This window comes from Dipteris shenzhenensis, chromosome 12 (genome assembly GCF_047967505.1).
Source record: "Dipteris shenzhenensis isolate YYH24624 ecotype China chromosome 12, Dip_SZ_1.0, whole genome shotgun sequence".
Classification (NCBI taxonomy): domain Eukaryota; kingdom Viridiplantae; phylum Streptophyta; class Polypodiopsida; order Gleicheniales; family Dipteridaceae; genus Dipteris; species Dipteris shenzhenensis.
Window position 1 is genome coordinate 40,768,551 of NC_141607.1, and position 19,285 is coordinate 40,787,835.

General features: G+C 38.4%; 1 protein-coding gene across 1 annotated transcript; it reads left to right on the forward strand.

The window, feature by feature from the left end:
• The first annotated feature begins 6,580 nt into the window (after nucleotides 1-6,580).
• LOC147896223 (7-deoxyloganetin glucosyltransferase-like) lies at nucleotides 6,581-8,203 on the forward strand. The gene is made up of 2 exons (XM_087382237.1): nucleotides 6,581-7,139; nucleotides 7,248-8,203. Exons 1-2 carry the CDS (start codon nucleotides 6,581-6,583, stop codon nucleotides 8,201-8,203), a joined length of 1,515 nt encoding a protein of 504 aa, XP_087238363.1.
• Nucleotides 8,204-19,285: the final 11,082 nt, after the last annotated feature.

A 19,285-nucleotide genomic window follows, 5' to 3' on the forward strand; every position in this document is an offset into this window, starting at 1 on the left:
ATTAAACTCTGCACGGCTCTTAGGCTACCATAGACGTACATCCACGCAAGATTTGGTGCCCAACTGATTTGGTATGCGCCACGTGGAAGGACAACTGCGTACATTTTTACAATCCCTACTAGCATGACTACGTATGAAAAATGGCACACATACTAATGAAATATGCACGTGGACTTATCTGTTGGGGATGAAACTTCACACGCCTCTTAGGCCACCCTAGAAATACATCCACGCAAGATTTGGTCTCCAACTTATTTGGTATGTGCCACGTGGAAGGTATAATGCGTACATTTTTACAATCCCTACTAGCACGACTACGTGTAAAAAATGGCGCACGTACTAACCAAATATGCATGTGGACTTATCTGTTGGAGATTAAACTTTGCACGGCTCTTAGGCTATCGTAGATGTACATCCACGCAAGATTTGGTGCCTAACTGATTTGGTATGCGCCACATGGAAGGACAGCTGCGTACATTTTTACAATCCCTACTAGCACGACTACGTATGAAAAATGGCACACATACTAATGAAATATGCATGTGGACTTATCTGTTGGGGATGAAACTTCACACGGCTCTTAGGCTACCCTAGACATACATCCACGCAAGATTTGGTCTCCAACTGATTTGGTATGCGCCACGTGGAAGGACAAATGCGTACATTTTTACAATCCCTACTAGCACGACTACATGTGAAAAATGGTGCACATACTAACGAAATATGCACGTGGACTTATCTGTTGGAGATTAAACTTTGCACGGCTCTTAGGTTGCTGTAGACGTACATCCACGCAAGATTTGGTCTCCAAGTGATTTGGTATGCGCCACGTGGAAGGATAGCTACATACATTTTTACAATCCCTACTAGCACGACTACGTATGAAAAATGGCGCACGTACTAATGAAATACGCATGTGGACTTATCTGTTTGGGACGAAACTTCACACGCCTCTTAGGCTACCCTAGACGTACATCCATGCAAGATTCGGTCTCCAACTTATTTGGTATGCGCCACGTGGAAGGACAAATGCGTACATTTTTACAATCCCTACTAGCACGACTAAACCCTAAACCCTAAACCCTGAACCCTAAATCCTAAACCCTGTTGGGGACGAAACTTCACATGCCTCTTAGGCTACCTAGATGTACATCCACGCAAGATTTGGTCTCCAACTGATTTGGTTTGCGCCACGTAGAAGCAATCCCTACTAGCACGACTAAACCCTAAACCCTAAACCCTAAACCTTGAACCCTAAATCCTAAACCCTATTGGGGACGAAACTTCACACGCCTCTTAGGCTACCCTAGACGTACATCCACGCAAGATTTGGTCTCCAACTGATTTGGTTTGCGCCACGTAGAAGCAATCCCTACTAGCACGACTAAACCCTAAACCCTAAACCCTAAACCCTAAACCCTGAACCCTAAATCCTAAACCCCGTTGGGGACAAAACTTCACACGCCTCTTAGGCTACCCTAGACGTACATCCACGCAAGATTTGGTCTCTAACTGATTTGGTTTGTGCCACGTAGAAGGAATCCCTACTAGCACGACTAAATCCTAAACCCTAAACCCTAAACCTTGAACTCTAAACCCTGAACCCTGTTGGGGACGAAACTTCACACGCCTCTTAGGCTACCCTAGACGTACATCCACGCAAGATTTGGTCTCCAACTGATTTGGTTTGTGCCACGTAGAAGCAATCCCTACTAGCACGACTAAACCCTAAACCCTAAACCCTGAACCCTAAATCCTAAACCCTGTTGGGGACGAAACTTCACACGCCTCTTAGGCTACCCTAGACATACATCCACGCAGGATTTGGTCTCCAATTGATTTGGTTTGCGCCACGTGGAAGGTATAATGCATACATTTTTGCAAGCACCTTTTCAATGCTTAATGTTTATAATTACGACACACGGCATTATTTTTAAAATACATTATGTATTAGATGTGTGAATTGAGATATTTGAAATTCAAAATCATACTCTCCTCCAAGGCCTGCCTATGATGTGACTCATGCTCAAATAACTATCGAATGGCTCTCCAATCCAAGCCACCACCAGTGATCTCCGCCTCAGCCTGTGCCTGAAAGCTATCCACAACGTCCTCAACTATGTCCAATCGACCCAGAGCCTTAATAACTGAATCCAGACTCGCAACCCGGCGTGCCCTAGCATCCTGCAGTGCCCTCATCTCAGCTCTCAGCATCTTTATCTGCATACGAATAGTGGTGCTAGAACCTGTGCGCTGGCTGGCGCATGCACAAAAAAAACACATGGAAGTTAATATTCTATTTGGGTAATGAAAATAATATTCTATTCAATATGACTTATAATCTATTTACGTAATGAAAACTATTTGTACGTACTCCTTGATGAGGTAGGATGTCGTTGGGATCATCCTATGCACCTACCGGTAGATGGGCCAAATGTGTGGCTCAATATTAATCAATATTATTAATAATTCTTAATTTTGATTAGAATTTTTTCAAACTCTAGTTGTTGCATTTTTAAACTTAGATGTCTCAAATATTTTTTCCTTATATGTTTCCCTTTTTTCACTTTTTATCCAATATGAAACTTTTCCACATGTGGTGTAAGGACCACATTGTCCACTTATGGCCCCTATACTAAGGACAGATAGTGGAGAGGTTTGGTTAATAAGACCTTCTTTGAATGCTTTACTGCCTTGGGTTTGCAATAGATATGGAGGAGATAGAAGGATACCTAATACATTACTTTGAACGATACACAAGCAAGGCGCATCTAGTATTTCTCGGACTACACATTAAAAAAGAGAGCGGGTTCACACTACAAACCTTTTAAAGCGAGAACTTTGAGAAAATAATTAAGCCTTTTCAATATTATCTATTTTGGTTGGGCAATCCACCTCAACTAGTGGCCATTCCTATAGATCATCACTTGGTTCCCATGCTTGGGGAGAGAGGACACCTTTGGACAATCATAAATTACGTATGTGTTTTTGATGCGCTGGTGCATTTACAAGATCCAATTAGCCATATGCTTATGCATCTAACCACTCTAGTGTTGGGGTCTTTGCCGATGTGGTGTGGTGTTTTAGGGATAATGCCCATGTGGTGTTTTATACAGCCTACTTACTCTACCTAAATTATGAAACAACTCTTAACCAACTATATAATCTATAATATTCCACATAAACGATGATTTTTTAAAAGATGGTTTTGAAGACTAAAATTTAAACGTTTTTTTATTTAAATAAAAATAGCACCAATTTCAAAGATAGCATAGAACCTACTTTAATCTCTCTTTTTCTTCTTCTTGTTTTCTTGTTTTCTTGTTTTTAATACATGATTTTCTTATTTTAACAAAATTCTTATTTTCTTGTTCTTGATACATGATTTCTAAAAATAAAATTTAAACGTTATATTAAATTCACAACTTCAGTAATTTGTAAACTTCACTTATAAATTTTTTTAAATATATTATTTTACAAAATAAATTATATACTTTTTGACATTTAAATACTAACTTAAACTCTTATTTTCTTTTTTTTTAAAGATCATTTTTAAAAATAAAGTTTAAACGTTTTTTTATTTAAATATAAATAACACTAATAAAAAAAATATCTTTAATCTCTTTTTTTAAAAAGATGATTTCAAAAAACAAAATATATACATTTTCAGGCTTTAAATAAAAAATTACGTAATTCTAAAAATAATTAAAAAAACTTTAAAATGCATTTCAAATTTAGAAATATTTTATAATTATTCCTATAAACTAAAATTTAAACGTTTCTTTATATTAATAAAAATAGCACTAATTTAAACTTTAATCTCTTTTTTTTAAAAGATGATTTTAAAACAAAATATTTACATTTTCACATTTTAAATAAATAATTACGTAATTCCAAAAATAATTTAAAAAAACTTTCAAATGCATTTCAATTTTAAAAATATTTTATAATTATCCCTATAAACTAAGATTTAAACGTTTTTTATTTCAATAAAAATAGCTCTAATTAAAAAAAATAACTTTAATCTCTTTTTTCCAAAGATGATTTTTAAAAACCTAATTTTTACATTTTCACATTTTGAATAAAAAATGCCTCATGAAACGTTTTTTAAATTTAAAATTTTCACATTTTAAATTATAAATGTCGTAATTCAAAAATTTTAAAAAAAATTTACAAATGCATTTCAAATTTATAAATATTTTATAATTATTCCTATGAACGTTTTTTTATTTAATAAAAATAGCTCTATTTAAAAAAAAAAAAATTTATTTTCACATTTTAAATAAAAAATGTCGTAATTCATAAATTCTACCAAAAAGAAAATGCTACATAAAAAAACAGAAATATAGAACATTTTCACATTTTGAATAAAAAATGCCTCATTAAACGTTTTTTAAATTTAAAATTTTCACATTTTAAATTATAAATGTCGTAATTCAAAATTTTTAAAAAAAATTTACAAATGCATTTCAAATTTATAAATATTTTATAATTATTCCTATGAACGTTTTTTTATTTAATAAAAATAGCTCTATTTAAAAAAAAAAAATTCATTTTCACATTTTAAATAAAAAATGTCGTAATTCATAAATTTCAAAAAAACATTAAAATGCATTTGAAATTTAGAAATTTTTTATAATTTTTCTTATAAACTAAAACTTAATCAAATTTTACCAAAAAGAAAATGCTACATTAAAAAAACCCTACCTGGACTCTCCCGCTCCGCCGGCTCTGTCCATCTCCGTCGATGTCCGTTGGTGGCTCTCCGTCGCTCACGCAATTCCGTCGAAGTCCCGCAAATCTGAAATCGGTGGATGAGGAGGAGCTCGATCGAGGTATGCGGAATGAGGGGGGTCGCTCTCCTTTTATAAGAAAAATTAGGGTTTAGCTACCTCGATCGAGGTATTCTGCATGCATGCCACTATACCTCGATCGAGGTATTGTGACATGCCCATACATCTCAATACATCTACCTCGATCGAGGTATTGACATGCCACGATACCTCGATCGAGGTATTGTGACATGCCCATACATCCACGTCGATGGAGGTTTTGACATGCCACGATACCTCGATCGAGGTATGTCGGTAGCAGCCGGATGCCAAGTCATCGGTCCAGCATACCTCGATCGAGGTATGTCATCTGCCCTGTCGGTTGCCCTGTCGGATGGCACATACCTCGACGAGGTATGCTGGACATGCCACCTTACCTCGATCGAGGTTGAGCTGGATTGCTAGAATACCTCGAACGAGGTAGATGTGGCATGTATAGGTGGCTTGCTAGCAAACCTCGATCGAGGTTGAGGCTCAGTCCGGTGAAAAAAGCCCAGTACCTCGATCGAGGTATTGGCTTGGCTCGGTTGTCCTCGTGTGTGATTTTCATTGGAGCTAATACCTCGATCGAGGTATTGGAAACCGAAGCAAAACCTTTGTATTTTCACTCGAGCGGGTGTCACACTCACCCGAAAGTGGTCCGGAAGTGGACACCCTTAGCTTGCTACCACCCACTAATGGATGCACACAAGCACCTAGCAAGCCCTTGATCACACATATCCCAACACTTTGGTGTCTATTAAAAGAGTGCCCTCCCTAAGCAGTAAAGTTCCCCACATGTCCCAAGGAGATGATTAGATTTGAGAACCAAAAGAGGTAAAGGCACCATGTGAGAGGCAAAAAGTCTAGAGGTAGGAGTTGACCCCTCAATTTCTTTAGAATCTAGATTTGCTTTCAATCTAGGTAGCCCTCTACTTTTGTTTAGAATTTACTTGTCATACACGTTAGTTCTAAAAGTTGAGAGATGCACTTTTAGTTCTAGGTTTGTTTACAATATAATCCATAAATGTTAGTTCTAAAAAGTAAGGGTGCACTTTTAGTGTCTCTAGAAATAAAATTTGCTTTCAATCCAAGTTAATCCTTTATTTTAGTTTGGAGTCTAATATCCATAAATATACGTCGGCATCTTGGTTGTTTTACACATTTGAAATTACTAGTTTTAAATTCATGAGCTAGGAAAATATCCCAAAGCTTAAAGCATAGAAAACTAGGAGGAAATGCTTGTGTGGGGGGCTAGCTCACATGTGCTCAGAAGGATTGAAAATCATAGTTACATATTCATGTGTTAGGCAAGGTTGGAGTGCCTCAACAAAAGCTCAGTTCAAGGCTCAAAAACCAAAGATATAAGAACTCATGTAAACTTACTGGTAAGGCTAAAAAGGCCACATCTCTTTCGGTTGATGCGAGCATCGTTGATTATATCGAAGCGTTTGTGGGAGAAAGGGACATCAACACCTCTTTTAACCTCTTGAATGGGAAATGAGAAAGCCTTTTTGGAAGAGAGGAGATGGGACACAGGTGGGCATTTGGTAGGTTGGAAAGGGTGTGTCATGTACGGTAGGATTCTATGGTTGGAGGAGGATTCTATGGTTGGAGTGTGATGATCTCTTCTTGGAAGGAGGGTATCGTGAGGGGAAATGGTGTAAGAGGAGGATCTCTTCTTGGAAGGAGGGTATCGTGAAGGGAAATGGTGTAAGAGGAGGATAATAAATTAATGACATGAAATGGCTTTATATTTCTGTAGAAAGATGGCTTTTAGAATTGAAGCTATGGCACCGATCTCCAACCTTCCATCTATGGAGCTCCCCCAAGCTTCTGATCCCAGTGTTCTCCTCATCCCTTACCCTGCCCAAGGCCATATCACTCCCCTCATGCACCTCGCCAAACGCCTTGCCTCCCTCGACGTCCCCTCCACCCTTGTCACCATGCAGCACCTCGTCGACCGCATCTCCCAAGTCCATAGCACCCCCCATTCCTCCCCCCTCCCTCCCCTTGTCCGCCTCCTTGGCATCCCTGATGGCCTCCCCCTCGACTTCCAGCTCGACTTCCTTGGCCCTGACCTCGCCTTCGCTTTCATGCAACATGCCCAAGATGCCGTCTTGAACCTCATCCACAACCTCGCCCTCGACAATCAGCCGCCTTTTACCTGCGTTATTGGTGATTTCTTTGCTCCCTGGACGCGAAGCTTGTGCGACAAAGTCTGCATTCCTGAGGTCGTTTTCTGGCCACAGAGTGCGGCCGCCTTTGCCGTTTATTTTCATCTAGACAAAATGATGTCAACTTCTTACGACCCATTCCAAAGACACGGTACATTTTTGCATTCCCATCTACCGGTTGTTTATATCCCCACAGTTGTCTGTTGCAATGTACATACTATCATCTTAAATAAATTTCCCGTCATTGTGTTGTCTGCAGTAAGGGGATTTGGACCCAAACAACCTATGGATCTAGTCAGTTGCATTCCGGGTTTACCGCCTGTACATCCAGCTGATCTTCCTTTCGAAACTCTACTCGGAAAGGATGGCCTCAACTGGGTGCGCGACGTAATGGAAACACGATTTAGCCGTATTGGCGAGGCGGCCCGCGTCCTGGGGAATTCTTTCGAAGAGTTGGAAACAGACGTTTGCAAAGCACTTGGCCAAGACCTATGTGCAGTTGGTCCGCTGATACCTTCCGCATTTATTACGGAAGAAAATAACAAAGACACAGGTAGCGGAACAAGCTTGTGGGTCGAGGAAGCTGACTGCTGTCAATGGCTAGACAATCAGCCGTTATTATCCGTCATCTATCTGTCCTTCGGGAGTTTGACGAAATATTCCGTTGCCCAAATCCAAGAGCTAGCCCTGGGTCTCGAGGCCTCTGATCAACGTTTTCTTTGGGTGATTCGTAAAGATATACTAGTCGAGAAATCTGTCGATGTCTTCGAAGCTTTACCAGAAGGCTTTCTGGAAGAAACTAAAGACAGAGGCAAAATAATCCATTGGGCACCTCAATCGTTGGTTTTATCGCACCCAGCAGTGGGTGGGTTCTTCTCGCACTGCGGATGGAATTCGATAATAGAGAGCATAAGCATGGGGTTGCCGATTTTGGGATGGCCTTATATCATGGACCAGATATTCAATTGTTGGTTGGTATCTACGCAATGGAAGATAGGATTGGAGCTGCAGAGGGACGAAAACAATAATACAGACAAAGGAGAGGTGGAAAGGGCAGTGAGATTGTTGATGGAAGGGCAGCAAGCGGAGGAGATGAGAAGCAGAGCAGGCAAGATGAGGGACGCTGCACGGAGGGCTGTACGCAAGGATGTTGGTAGCTCCCACAAGAACTTGCAACGTTTTGTGAATGCAGTACTCGTGAAGCACCCTCTATGACAAAGAGTTATCCACTTCGCTTTTGAATCCCTTGATTCCCCCTAATATTGCTATATCTTCATAACTTCTATGTTCTACTACTACTTCTCAAATTCTTTAATCTCTAGCATGTGTACATTTTTTGCTCAAAAGCATTGGAATCTACATTTAATTATTGTGTAGTCTATCATGTTGGAGTATTTGCACGTTGCATAAGGTCTAAGGGCAATTTAGTTCGAAAAGATTTTAACTATTGGTATAGTTACATCTTAGTAACACGTAAGATCCTCATGAGGAATTGGATAATCAATCCTACTCAACATTATCAATAAGAACATGACTTCATGCCAATGGAGACCAAATGCTCCTTCCATTTGCATACGTTCTCTCTTAACTAGGAGCAACAAGATGTGTGGCATAGGACGTAACCTTCTCATAGAGGATGAACTTTATGGTCTTCTTTGTAAAGCACCCATAGTTGGAAATCATAGAGAAGTAGTCTAGCGCTTTAAGAGAAAGAACACCCACTCGTGGCTTGCACCCCCTCTAATCCTTTTCCTTTCAGAACCGATAACTAATTTAGAAGCATACTTTCATTTCATTGGGTCAGCATGTACTCGGGGGGGGGGATGGGGGGGGGGGCACTACTTGAAAAACCCTTATATATCACATGCATTCAGAGGGTATACTAAAACCCGTTATCTTTAAATTGTACGGCTTTCAAATGACCCCTTTTTTGGTATAGAATTATGGTTTTTTTCAATACCCCAATTTTAAATCCCTTTCAGTAAGTATATTTGTAATTTATGTAAAATTAAATGAAATTTTGCTATTTAAAAGCCACTTCTATTGTCGCACATACTATATATACATATGATGAAATCCCTCTTGCCTTTGAGAGCATGTGTAGTTCCAAACCATTGAATGACAATGAAACTCAATTGTCCTTACTCTGACTTGTAAATTTCTACCATCTTGTCAAGCCAAAATGGGTGTCCAAGAGGGTCCTCTTGCAAAAGAGTTAAAATCATATAGCCAATCTTCAAATTGGCTATGGTACCTATCCATTTCTCCTCGTGGGAACAATTCTATGCACTTATAATGTAGATCTCCCATGTGCATACATCGCTCAAAGTTTTAACCTCAACCAATAAATGTAGGACATGCTATACTAAAGTAATTAATGATGGCTAGACAAAACGATTTCATGACCTTGTATTCTTATTCTTAAACCAATAGACGTAGACCATGTTGTATAGAAGTAATCAATAATGGCTAGAAAAAATGATTTGTATTCTTATTCTTCAACCAATGAAGGGTGAGGGTTTGGTCTTCAAACTAAGTATTCCACCAGATTGCAACATCTTTGCTTCTGTAATGTATTTTTTCCTTCCCAACAAACCTTTTCTTCTTAGATATGACATCTTTCATAGTTAAGATTTGTCAACTTAAACCCCTCTCTCTCCTCTCTAAAAGTCACTCTAGTCAAGCACCCAAAGAAATCCAAGACAAGTCTAGATCTCCATCACGAGATTTTCGAGTTTTTTTGTATAATTCCCTTTGATTTGGACATGTTGCACTCTCAATCGCTCGCTTTAAATCATCACAGACATTGCACTTTGACATTTTTTGCCTCCTTGGGATTTTAAAATATCCAAAGTTCTTCTTCCAAAGAGTATACAAAGTATGAGAAGAAGCTACGGCATCCCCTCTTTGCCTTTGCTTTTCTACAATAGAGTCAAATACTTCGAGCTTTGTCAAGCCCATTGGAAGGTGCATTTCAGTGATCGCATCACCGTTAGGGAGTTCGGTAGATATATGGGGTTGAGGTAAAGCATTTTGATGTACGAAGTCTTGCAAAATTGCTGCTGCCCTAACAGTTGAGATTCTTGATTTGGACCTTCCTCTATTATCGTGAATGCTAAATTTGTTGCCGCCCTTTGCCTTGGTGACTAAATCCCAATATGTACCATGGGATAATCCAGTAATATTGCGATATGCCTTATTGCAAATCTTTTTTCCATTTATGAGAGGTTTTACCTTTTGCCTTGAACTTAGCCCTTTATTGCCATTCTGAAGAAAGCAAGAGGGACTTGTGAGAAGGTATTCATTTCTTTCGCTTCCTCTTCTTTGCCACACGTGTCCTCTTCATTCCCTGATGTCTGCAAGATCAATGAAGCGCATACATCTTCGCTTGCAACATAGATATCCCAATGCATTTAACATGTTCTCCTCCTTCATTACTCTCTTCCTCTTTGGTTGCTTTTGTGGATCTGCCTGGATTCGCTTTCTCTTCATGCATATGTATAACCGTTTTCGTTCCTCATGCACGTTGTTATCTGTATTTATGCACTTCTTCTCCTCACATTTGTTTGTAACCAAGCATCCATGATTGGTCGTTGCATCCTTGGCCATATCACAATCAAAGTTAAATATTGAATAATCCTCTGTTCATCTCATCCTTGTTTTTAACATACTCTTAGGACCATTCAATGAATTCAATATTCTACGAGAGCATTGAGAACCTTGAAACTCTTCCACTCCTGAGAGAACATCGTTCATTGGGACATCTTGCATGGCTTTCACAAATCCACAAGCTTGATTGACACCAGGTTTGTTAATATGCATGAACTCATCCACACTTGACAAGACATCGCCTTAGCCCTTCTCACTGTGCAAGAATTCATCCACCTCAGATAAGGCTTCGCTTCTAAAATCATTTTGTTTCTCTGAACCAATGAACTCATCCACTCCAGATAAGATGTCACTTCTATAATTGAGTACATTGAAATCATCCACATTTGAAGTGATAGAGCCTGGCACATGGGCACACATTTTAGGTCCTTGGCTTCATTGGAAGAATTGGGAAGCTCTTTTAATGTTAGGGTTATGATTCAACATAGACCTCAGTATCTTGAATTTAGTGGAGAGGAGATTTCAATCCTCTCTAGAGCTTCAAATGAGGTCAATAACAACGTTATGATGGCCATTCTCAGGTTGATACAAAATTTTTCTCTGCTTGATAATTCAATATTTTGATTCAATCTAATAAGCTAATATTCATTTATTTGTTGGTGCAGTATCGTTATCTCACGATTTTCTAGAGCCGTACAAAATCGTGTGTATATGTTGGATTCCCTCCTTTCTCCTATACTTAGCGATAGCAGAAAGACGATAGTCGATGTTTGTAAATGGTTACAACCTTTACATTTACATGGTGTGTGAGTCCTATTTATGGCATATCACGAGATGTAAGTATCATGGCAACATTTATTTTCATCTTATACTGGCAACATTGTGTTAAATAATAATGGTTCTTAATTATTCGTGTAGGGAACATTGGAGTCTGTTGGTTTGGGACCTTGAAGACAACTATTGTTGGTTTGTCAACTCGATTGTAGGCTTTCATGGCTCAGTGCAAACGTAAGTATTCTATTAATCTGTTGTCTCGGGGGGGTCACTCATCATATGTAACCCTATCACGTGAGTTCAACAGAAGGATTTTTTTTATTTCTAAAATTTACAGAAATAAATATACATAAGGGACTATTTAAAATATTTTTAGAAAAAATTTATAGATTTGTATAGAAAAGGGGTACATTTTATTAATGAAATTTTTTACATATAAGGGACTTTAAATATAGACCTTGAACGCATGTGATATAGAGGGTTTATACATAGTGACCCCCCCGAGTCTGTTGTTACTTCTATATTATGTACCTTATGTAATAGGCACACTAAGTTTTTTTAATATGTCATGATGAGTAGGTCGGTTGAGAAGTTGCTATCTACTATCAGAGAAACAGGACAGTACAAAGGCTCGCTAGACTTCCAAAAGTGTTTACTAGTAGAGTAGGAAGATGGGCATAGTTGTGGGTGGAGAGTTGCCTATAACTGCATGTTGATTTTCAAAGAAATTTTCTCACTTAAGCCACAGGTCTCATCGGAAGACTCTTTGGAGCTCAAATATTTAGAGGAGGATATACAATTATTTAAGGCTGAAATCATTCGAGACCTAATTGCTGCCATTAGAATACAACATGCAACTGAAGCAATATCAGAGCTTGCATTTAAGGAAGAGGAGACCGAGTCTACTGTGCAAGCACTACACGCACTACATAAGAAGTAGAGACTCAGTGTACACCTACAGCACCATAGCCTCCACTGGAAGCACCAAAAGAGTTGCCATAGCCTCCACTTGTATTTAAGGAAGAGGATACTAAGTCTACTCCGAAAGCACTACATACTACAGAAGAAGTAGAGATTGGGTGTACATCTAGAGCACCACAGCCTCCATTGGAAGCATCAGAAGAGTTGCCACAATCTCCACTAGAAGCATCAGAAGAGTTGTGATGCATGTATGATGTTGTGTTTGTATATATGCATGAGGAGCATATTCTCATGATGTTGTTTATTCCATGAATATTATGGTTGACATTTATTTGTTGCAATGTATGAATCATGATATAGTTTTTGTTGATTATATACCAATTTGTGACTTATTACTTAAGTGGCATTTAGTCATGATATTTATATATTTATTTCATGCACACAATTTTATGATATGAATGTGTGATGATGTGATTATTTGGAAATATAACCTTGTGTGATGAGAATTTTGATATGAATATGTGATGACGTAATATTTGTAATATATTTCACTCCAAAGTATCAATTCCCAATGCTCCACTCACTTAAAGTATAGCATTCCCAATGCTCTGCAAAATTTTATTCAGTTGGATAGTCTCCACTCACTTAAAGTAGAGCATTCCCAATGCTTCTCTCACTTTATTCCAACCCTTATCCTTATCATAGCAAACACATCGTGCCTTAGTGCACTTGTATTCTTCCATCCTAGTCCTTCCACAAACACTCTCTTATTTCTTACATCCTAGTCCCTCTAATTAACTTGTATTCGTCTTTTACTTTACGTCTTCCCTCACTTTCTATCACTCTTGAAGGAGGGGCGGCTCACTGTGCATCCCTCGCTATCGCTCCCTCACTCTCCTTCTCCCACTTTCCCTCTAAGACAATGACTAGTTACTACCCGACTTCATTTACTGAACTCAAATTCTATCTTAGATCCCTTTTGTATGGACCAATGAAGGGAAAATCATTCGAGGAGGATATGTTACACACATGAATGCTTGATTTAAACTCAGTAGAAGAGGTGAATATCCCTAGCTTTCTTTTTCGCTTCTTTTAAGCACGTACTTCTTATGCTAACAAGTTAAATTTTCGTACAGGATATGGTGGTGGCTAGAAGCTATATTGAAAAAAATGGTGAAGATGAGGAAAGCCAAGAGAGAAAAGAAGAGTTGTTGAATGCTTACAAGTCGGCGGAAGATTCGAAATAGGTTGTGAGGAGAGTTTGTGAGGAGATTTACGATGCCAGCCCGGGTTACGCATGGCCTACAGGTTTAAAGACTGCTTATTTTATGAAGCCAATGCCATAGTAGGCACTTTCGAGGACATATGCTCTCTCTAATGACTTAATAGTCAAGTGATGGAAATTTAATTCCATAGAGACTTATGTGTTTTCTAAAGTAACTGTAATAGACAAGAAATGAAACTATAGTTCCACAAAGACTTTTTAGTTCTCCAATGTAAAGTTGTAATAGACAAGAGAGACAAAGATGAGATCTTCTAGGCTGAGCTAATGGAAGGTGTTTTTTAACACCATATGGCTTTGAGTTATATGATCTACTTCTTGTACAAATGTGTCATGCTTTTTTTTAAATGTACCCTAGTTTTAATAACATGTCACTCCATTTTTTCTAATTTGATTTTTTAAAATCTTACTTTTTGTCTCTTTTAACAATGTGATGTCCTCTTTTTTTAATGTACTCTAGTTTTAATAACATGTCACATCATTTTTTCTAATTTGATTTTTTAAAATCTTACTTTTTGGCTCAAAGTTTTGTTTCATAAGAGCCTCTTTTTTTTAAATGCTTTATCCAAAATTATCTCACAAAACGAATTTGGATAGTGCACCAGTCCAAAATTAATGAAATAGGTGTTTTATGCAAGATGGACATCCAATAGCATATGAGAGCCGAAAATTAAAACCAGCGAAATGCAATTATAGTACATATAATAAAGAATTAACCGCTGTTGTGCATGCTTTACAAATGTGGAAACATTATTTGATGGGAGCTGAGTTTTTTATCAAAACCGATCAGCAAAGTATCAAGAATTTGCTGACTTAGCCACTAAAATCTGATAGACACATCAAGTGGGCATCATTTATACAAAGTTTTCAGCCCATGATTCAGTATCATCCTGGAAAGGAAAATGTAGTTGCTGATGCTCTTAGCAGAAAGCCAAGTATTAATCACATCATTGCTGTAGAGACCCAGCCTTTTGAAGGTATGAAGAATTCTTATCAAGGGGATCCAGACTTCTCCGATATATGGAACAGATTATAAAATAACAGTTGGAATCCTATGTTGGACTATTCATGCAATGATGGATACCCCTTTTATCAAAAGAAATTATGCATCACTCGACCCTTTAGAGAAATTGTAATGGAGGAAATGCACCAACCACCATATATGGGACATAGGGGAGTGACTGCCACTTTACAAGTGATAGCAAGAGAATTTCATTGGCCTATTATAAGAAAAGATGTGGCTAAGTTTGTAGCCAAATGCATCACTTGTGAGAAGACCAAGAGTTACAAAGAAAAGACCCCAGGATTGCTTATGCCTTTGCCTATTCCTATGCAACCTTGGGAACAAATATCTATGGATTTCATAACAGGTTTTCCTACTACAGCGAACCAAAACAATATGATTTGGACAATAATAGATCGCTTTAGTAAGCAAGCTTATTTCATCCCATGCAAGAAGAATTTAACAGCTCAATAAGTTGCACATTTATTCATCAAGCATATCTTTGTTCATCATGGTTTGCCAAAGATTATAGTGCCTGATCAAGATTCAAAGTTTTGCAGTAATTTTTGGACTACATTATTTCATAATCTAGGCACTAAGTTAGACTTCTCATCAGCTTTTCATCCATAATCAAATGGACAAACTGAGGTTACAAACAATACTTTTCTGGATATGATAAAATCTTATGCGGGAAGTCAACCAAAGACTTGGGACAAATACATTCATCTCTTACAGTTTGCTTATAATAATACTCCTCATTCTGCAACTAGAAGAGCACCCTTTGAGATTATCTATGGGAAGGTTTTACCTATTCCTATCACATGATTGACCCATAGAGTGGAAGCAATAGATGCATTTACCCATGACTATCAAAATATTCTCAAAGAGGTTCAAGAAGCCATTGCAATCGCTCAAGAGAAGTACATGAAAGAAGCTAATAAGAAACGCAAACATATGCTTTTTAAAGAAGGCGATTATGTGCTTCTTCGGATTGAGAAAAGAAGATTGAAGAGTGTTGAGAAATGGCCAGTAATAAAGATGTCACCACGTTTTTATGGACCATTCAAGGTGATTCAGAAAATCAATGATCTAGCTTATAGGCTTGAATTACCTGATAATTGGAAAATACATAATGCTTTCCATATCAGCCTCTTAAAGCCCTTCAAAGGACCTTTACCTATTCATCCTATCTATGAAGAGGCCCCATTGATTGTTGATGAAGAAGAAATTCTAGAACCCGAATGCATTGTTGATCATCAACGGACCTCGACCTGAAAAGGAAATGTCTATACTAAATACTTGCTCAAATTTAAGAATCATCCAAGAGATGATGCTCAGTGGATGCATAAGTAGCTCTTTCAAACTTTTCTAGACCTCCTTAGTTTCCATAATCAAACACGCAACTGAGGTCAGTTGCAATCCAAGCAAGAGGGATGTTATGAAAATTATATTTCTGATATATCTTGCTTTGGACATTATTATTTTTAGTCGAGTGTGACTATGGCAAAGTACTCCATAGGAGCACACCGGACACGGCGAGGGTCCTAGTGGATACTTTGTGTGATTAGTTGGGGACGCCTGACTAGCTTGTGTTTTGCCATGCTAGATGGTCAATATTGGGGGTGATTCCATGTTAATACTGATGTCGCTAGTGTTATTGGTGTTGTGCTTGATTATTGTGCTTTGAGCACGGTTATGTTGGGATCGGTTGATTCGGTGATTCGCTCAATCGATTATTAATAACTAATGTAATTGGCGGCTTGAGTACAGGTGATGGAACTCATAGCGAGGATTGGAGTTAGTGCGAGGGTACCAACCGAGGTGTTGCACAACGCATTATAAATGGCCATGGGCCAATTTTGTATTTGTTTTATTATTGCAAGTTTGAGTAGTAAATTTTGTGGAGGACATAATTCATTTTTGGGCCCTAAGATGGCTATGTAAAGCAAATCCCTCATTTTTGTATGAGAGGGATAATTTTGGCTCCTTGGTGCTTTTATGGAATATCATAAATACTCTAGATGAGGAAGCAAGAGCCACTCATCTAGGGGGGGGAGATTGTACCCATTCTACTATTGTTTTCATGGTGTGATTGTGTTCTTCTCCAATTGATTAAGTGGTGAATTTGTGTGAAAAGAATTACCTTTTGGTTTGTTGTAAATGGTTGGGTGTGTTGGCAATTGCATGCAAATCAATCTTCTAAGAAATCGAGAAGAAATCCACTCTTCACATATACATAATTTAAGTATATGCAATGAACAACAAGTAGCTTTGCAGATGTTCTACCAAGATGTTTCTTCTATAGACTTAGGCTCACGGCACTTTGGCTCATGGCCTCAACAAAAGGATCGATTGTACATCATTGAAACATTATTTTGTAGGAGTTGTTTGGATGCAAGTTTCATGGCCATGCAATGTCTAGTTGCTTCTTACTACCTGCAAAGTGTCAGCTCGATACTCATCCATCCAATCATGTCTCACTTAATGCATGGGCCGATCACTAGCGGCGGCCAACATGTAACAACCAATCCATGCACACTAATCAAACAATAATCACACTAATGCCCCTATGAAGATCATTCCTCCAATAGGGTGTGTGTCTTGAGTGGTCTATTTTAAGTGGATGGTAAGAGGTAATTATATAGTCCAGCTTGCATGTGAGAGGCCTAATAGGTTTTTAGGTGATAAGTTGGTTAAGGATTGATATTATAAAAATATATTTTATGCAAAGAAGTTAGAACAAAGATAATACAGCCTCAATACATCTCAATAACTCAATAGACCTTCTACTGATCATGGTGTAATGTCATTGCACCAATAGATATTACCAAAGTCTTGATTGGCAAAATAATCATGCACATCCAAGATCCCATCTTAAACCTACTACACAAACTATAAGCCACCGACAAAGCATAAAATTCAATCGAGCCAAATGGGTAAGTGACCACACATTACATGTTCAGGATGCCCACACTTTGACAGGGTTATATGGAGCACGATGTGGCCACACAACCTACATACATCTGGGAATATCCCATCTTTTCCTTTGGAATTCACCCAGCCTCTAAGGTCAACTACCCTATTACAAACCATAGTGTTTGGCCACTATGGCCGCAATCTGAGAAATATAGAACTCACAAAGCGAGCTTTTGTAGGTGACTAGTTATGCCTTCCAATCAGCTCATGCATAGCACAAAAGCCCAATAAGTCATGCTCTATTGTGAAATCACAGAGACAAGTAAAGTGGAATTTAAATCAATGCAATAGTATTATAAAACATCCACTCGATAACCCAAATGTTCATAAGCAATTATCTATCCCCTAGTGTGTGATTAGAGCCCATCCAAGTGCACTAACCAACCCACTTCCTCCATATCAAGTGGCAAGCTTATTGGCTCTCTCAGACTATCATAGCTTATGTTAGAACACAGACAATAGCACCTCTTGCCACATGAGTGATCCCTTTGAAAAGCCTAATACCCTGACCTCTTTGATCCAATACCAGATTAGAATAGCCCAAGGTTGATTTACATGTAGCCTAGACAACCACTTGCTACATAATTTCTCGCCCTTATCCTTGAGAGATTTGAACCCTAATCCTTTGAAAACCTTTAGTGTACTGGCATATGCCCAAGGGAAATTTGGCCATTTTTGGCGCCAAACCATGTCCCTCAAGCAATTATCCATAGTATTAGTGGCCCCTAGAGTGCTTCCTTTCTCTCTTTACATATTAGTTGTGAGATCTCTTGGTTAATATGCGAGATCTTAATATTCTAAAATTGGATAGTTAAATATGGCATGATTATTAGTGTTAGGTAACCAAGAGTAATGTCGATGGCTCTTTGGTTTATGGCTCTTCTTCCTCATCTAGCTCTCCTTGGCTTCAACAAGAGGGAGAGTTTCAAGCTTCAATAAGAGGGAGATCTATCTCGACCTCGTCGATCCATTGCATATGGTAATAGCTCTTCGTATCTTTCTCAAGCGGAATCTGAAGAATCGAGTCTCTCAACTTGCATGTAGGATGACAAAAATTCATCCAAGAGACTTGTGTTAGATGCAACCTTCCTCCAGTCATTGCCATTGTCTAGATCATCAAAAAACACAATCCTAGGTGTGTTATTCGAACAAGTACTTATGGGATGGGTGTGCCACTTTGCATGCAACTCAATACCACATAGCTTGAGGTATGTACAAAGTATTGTGCCCATCATATATGCTTTGCATGGTCGATCACGCATTATACACCGTTTTTCCCCTAGTGTTATGCACAATCATCAAAAGACATGCTCCCATGGAGCTCCCATGGGTCTTATCTGAACAAATGCTCATGGGATGGGTGCACCACTTTGCATGTAAGTCAATACCACCTAGGTTGAGGTGCATGCAAAGTGTTATATCCATCTGATATGCTTTGCATTGTCGATCAAGCATTAAACACTATTTTTGCCTTAGTCTCATGCACAATGATAAAAAAATATGGTCCTAGATGTGTTATTCAAACAAGTGCTTATGGGATGGGTGTGCCACTTTGCATGTAAGTCAATGCCACCTATTTTGAGATGAGTGCAAAGTATTGTGCCCATTGGATATGGTTTTCATTGTCGATCAAGCATAAAACACCATTTTTTCCTTAGTGTCATGCACAACCATCAAAAAACTCGATCCTAGGTGTGTTAATCAAAAAAGTACTTATCATATGGGGGTGCCA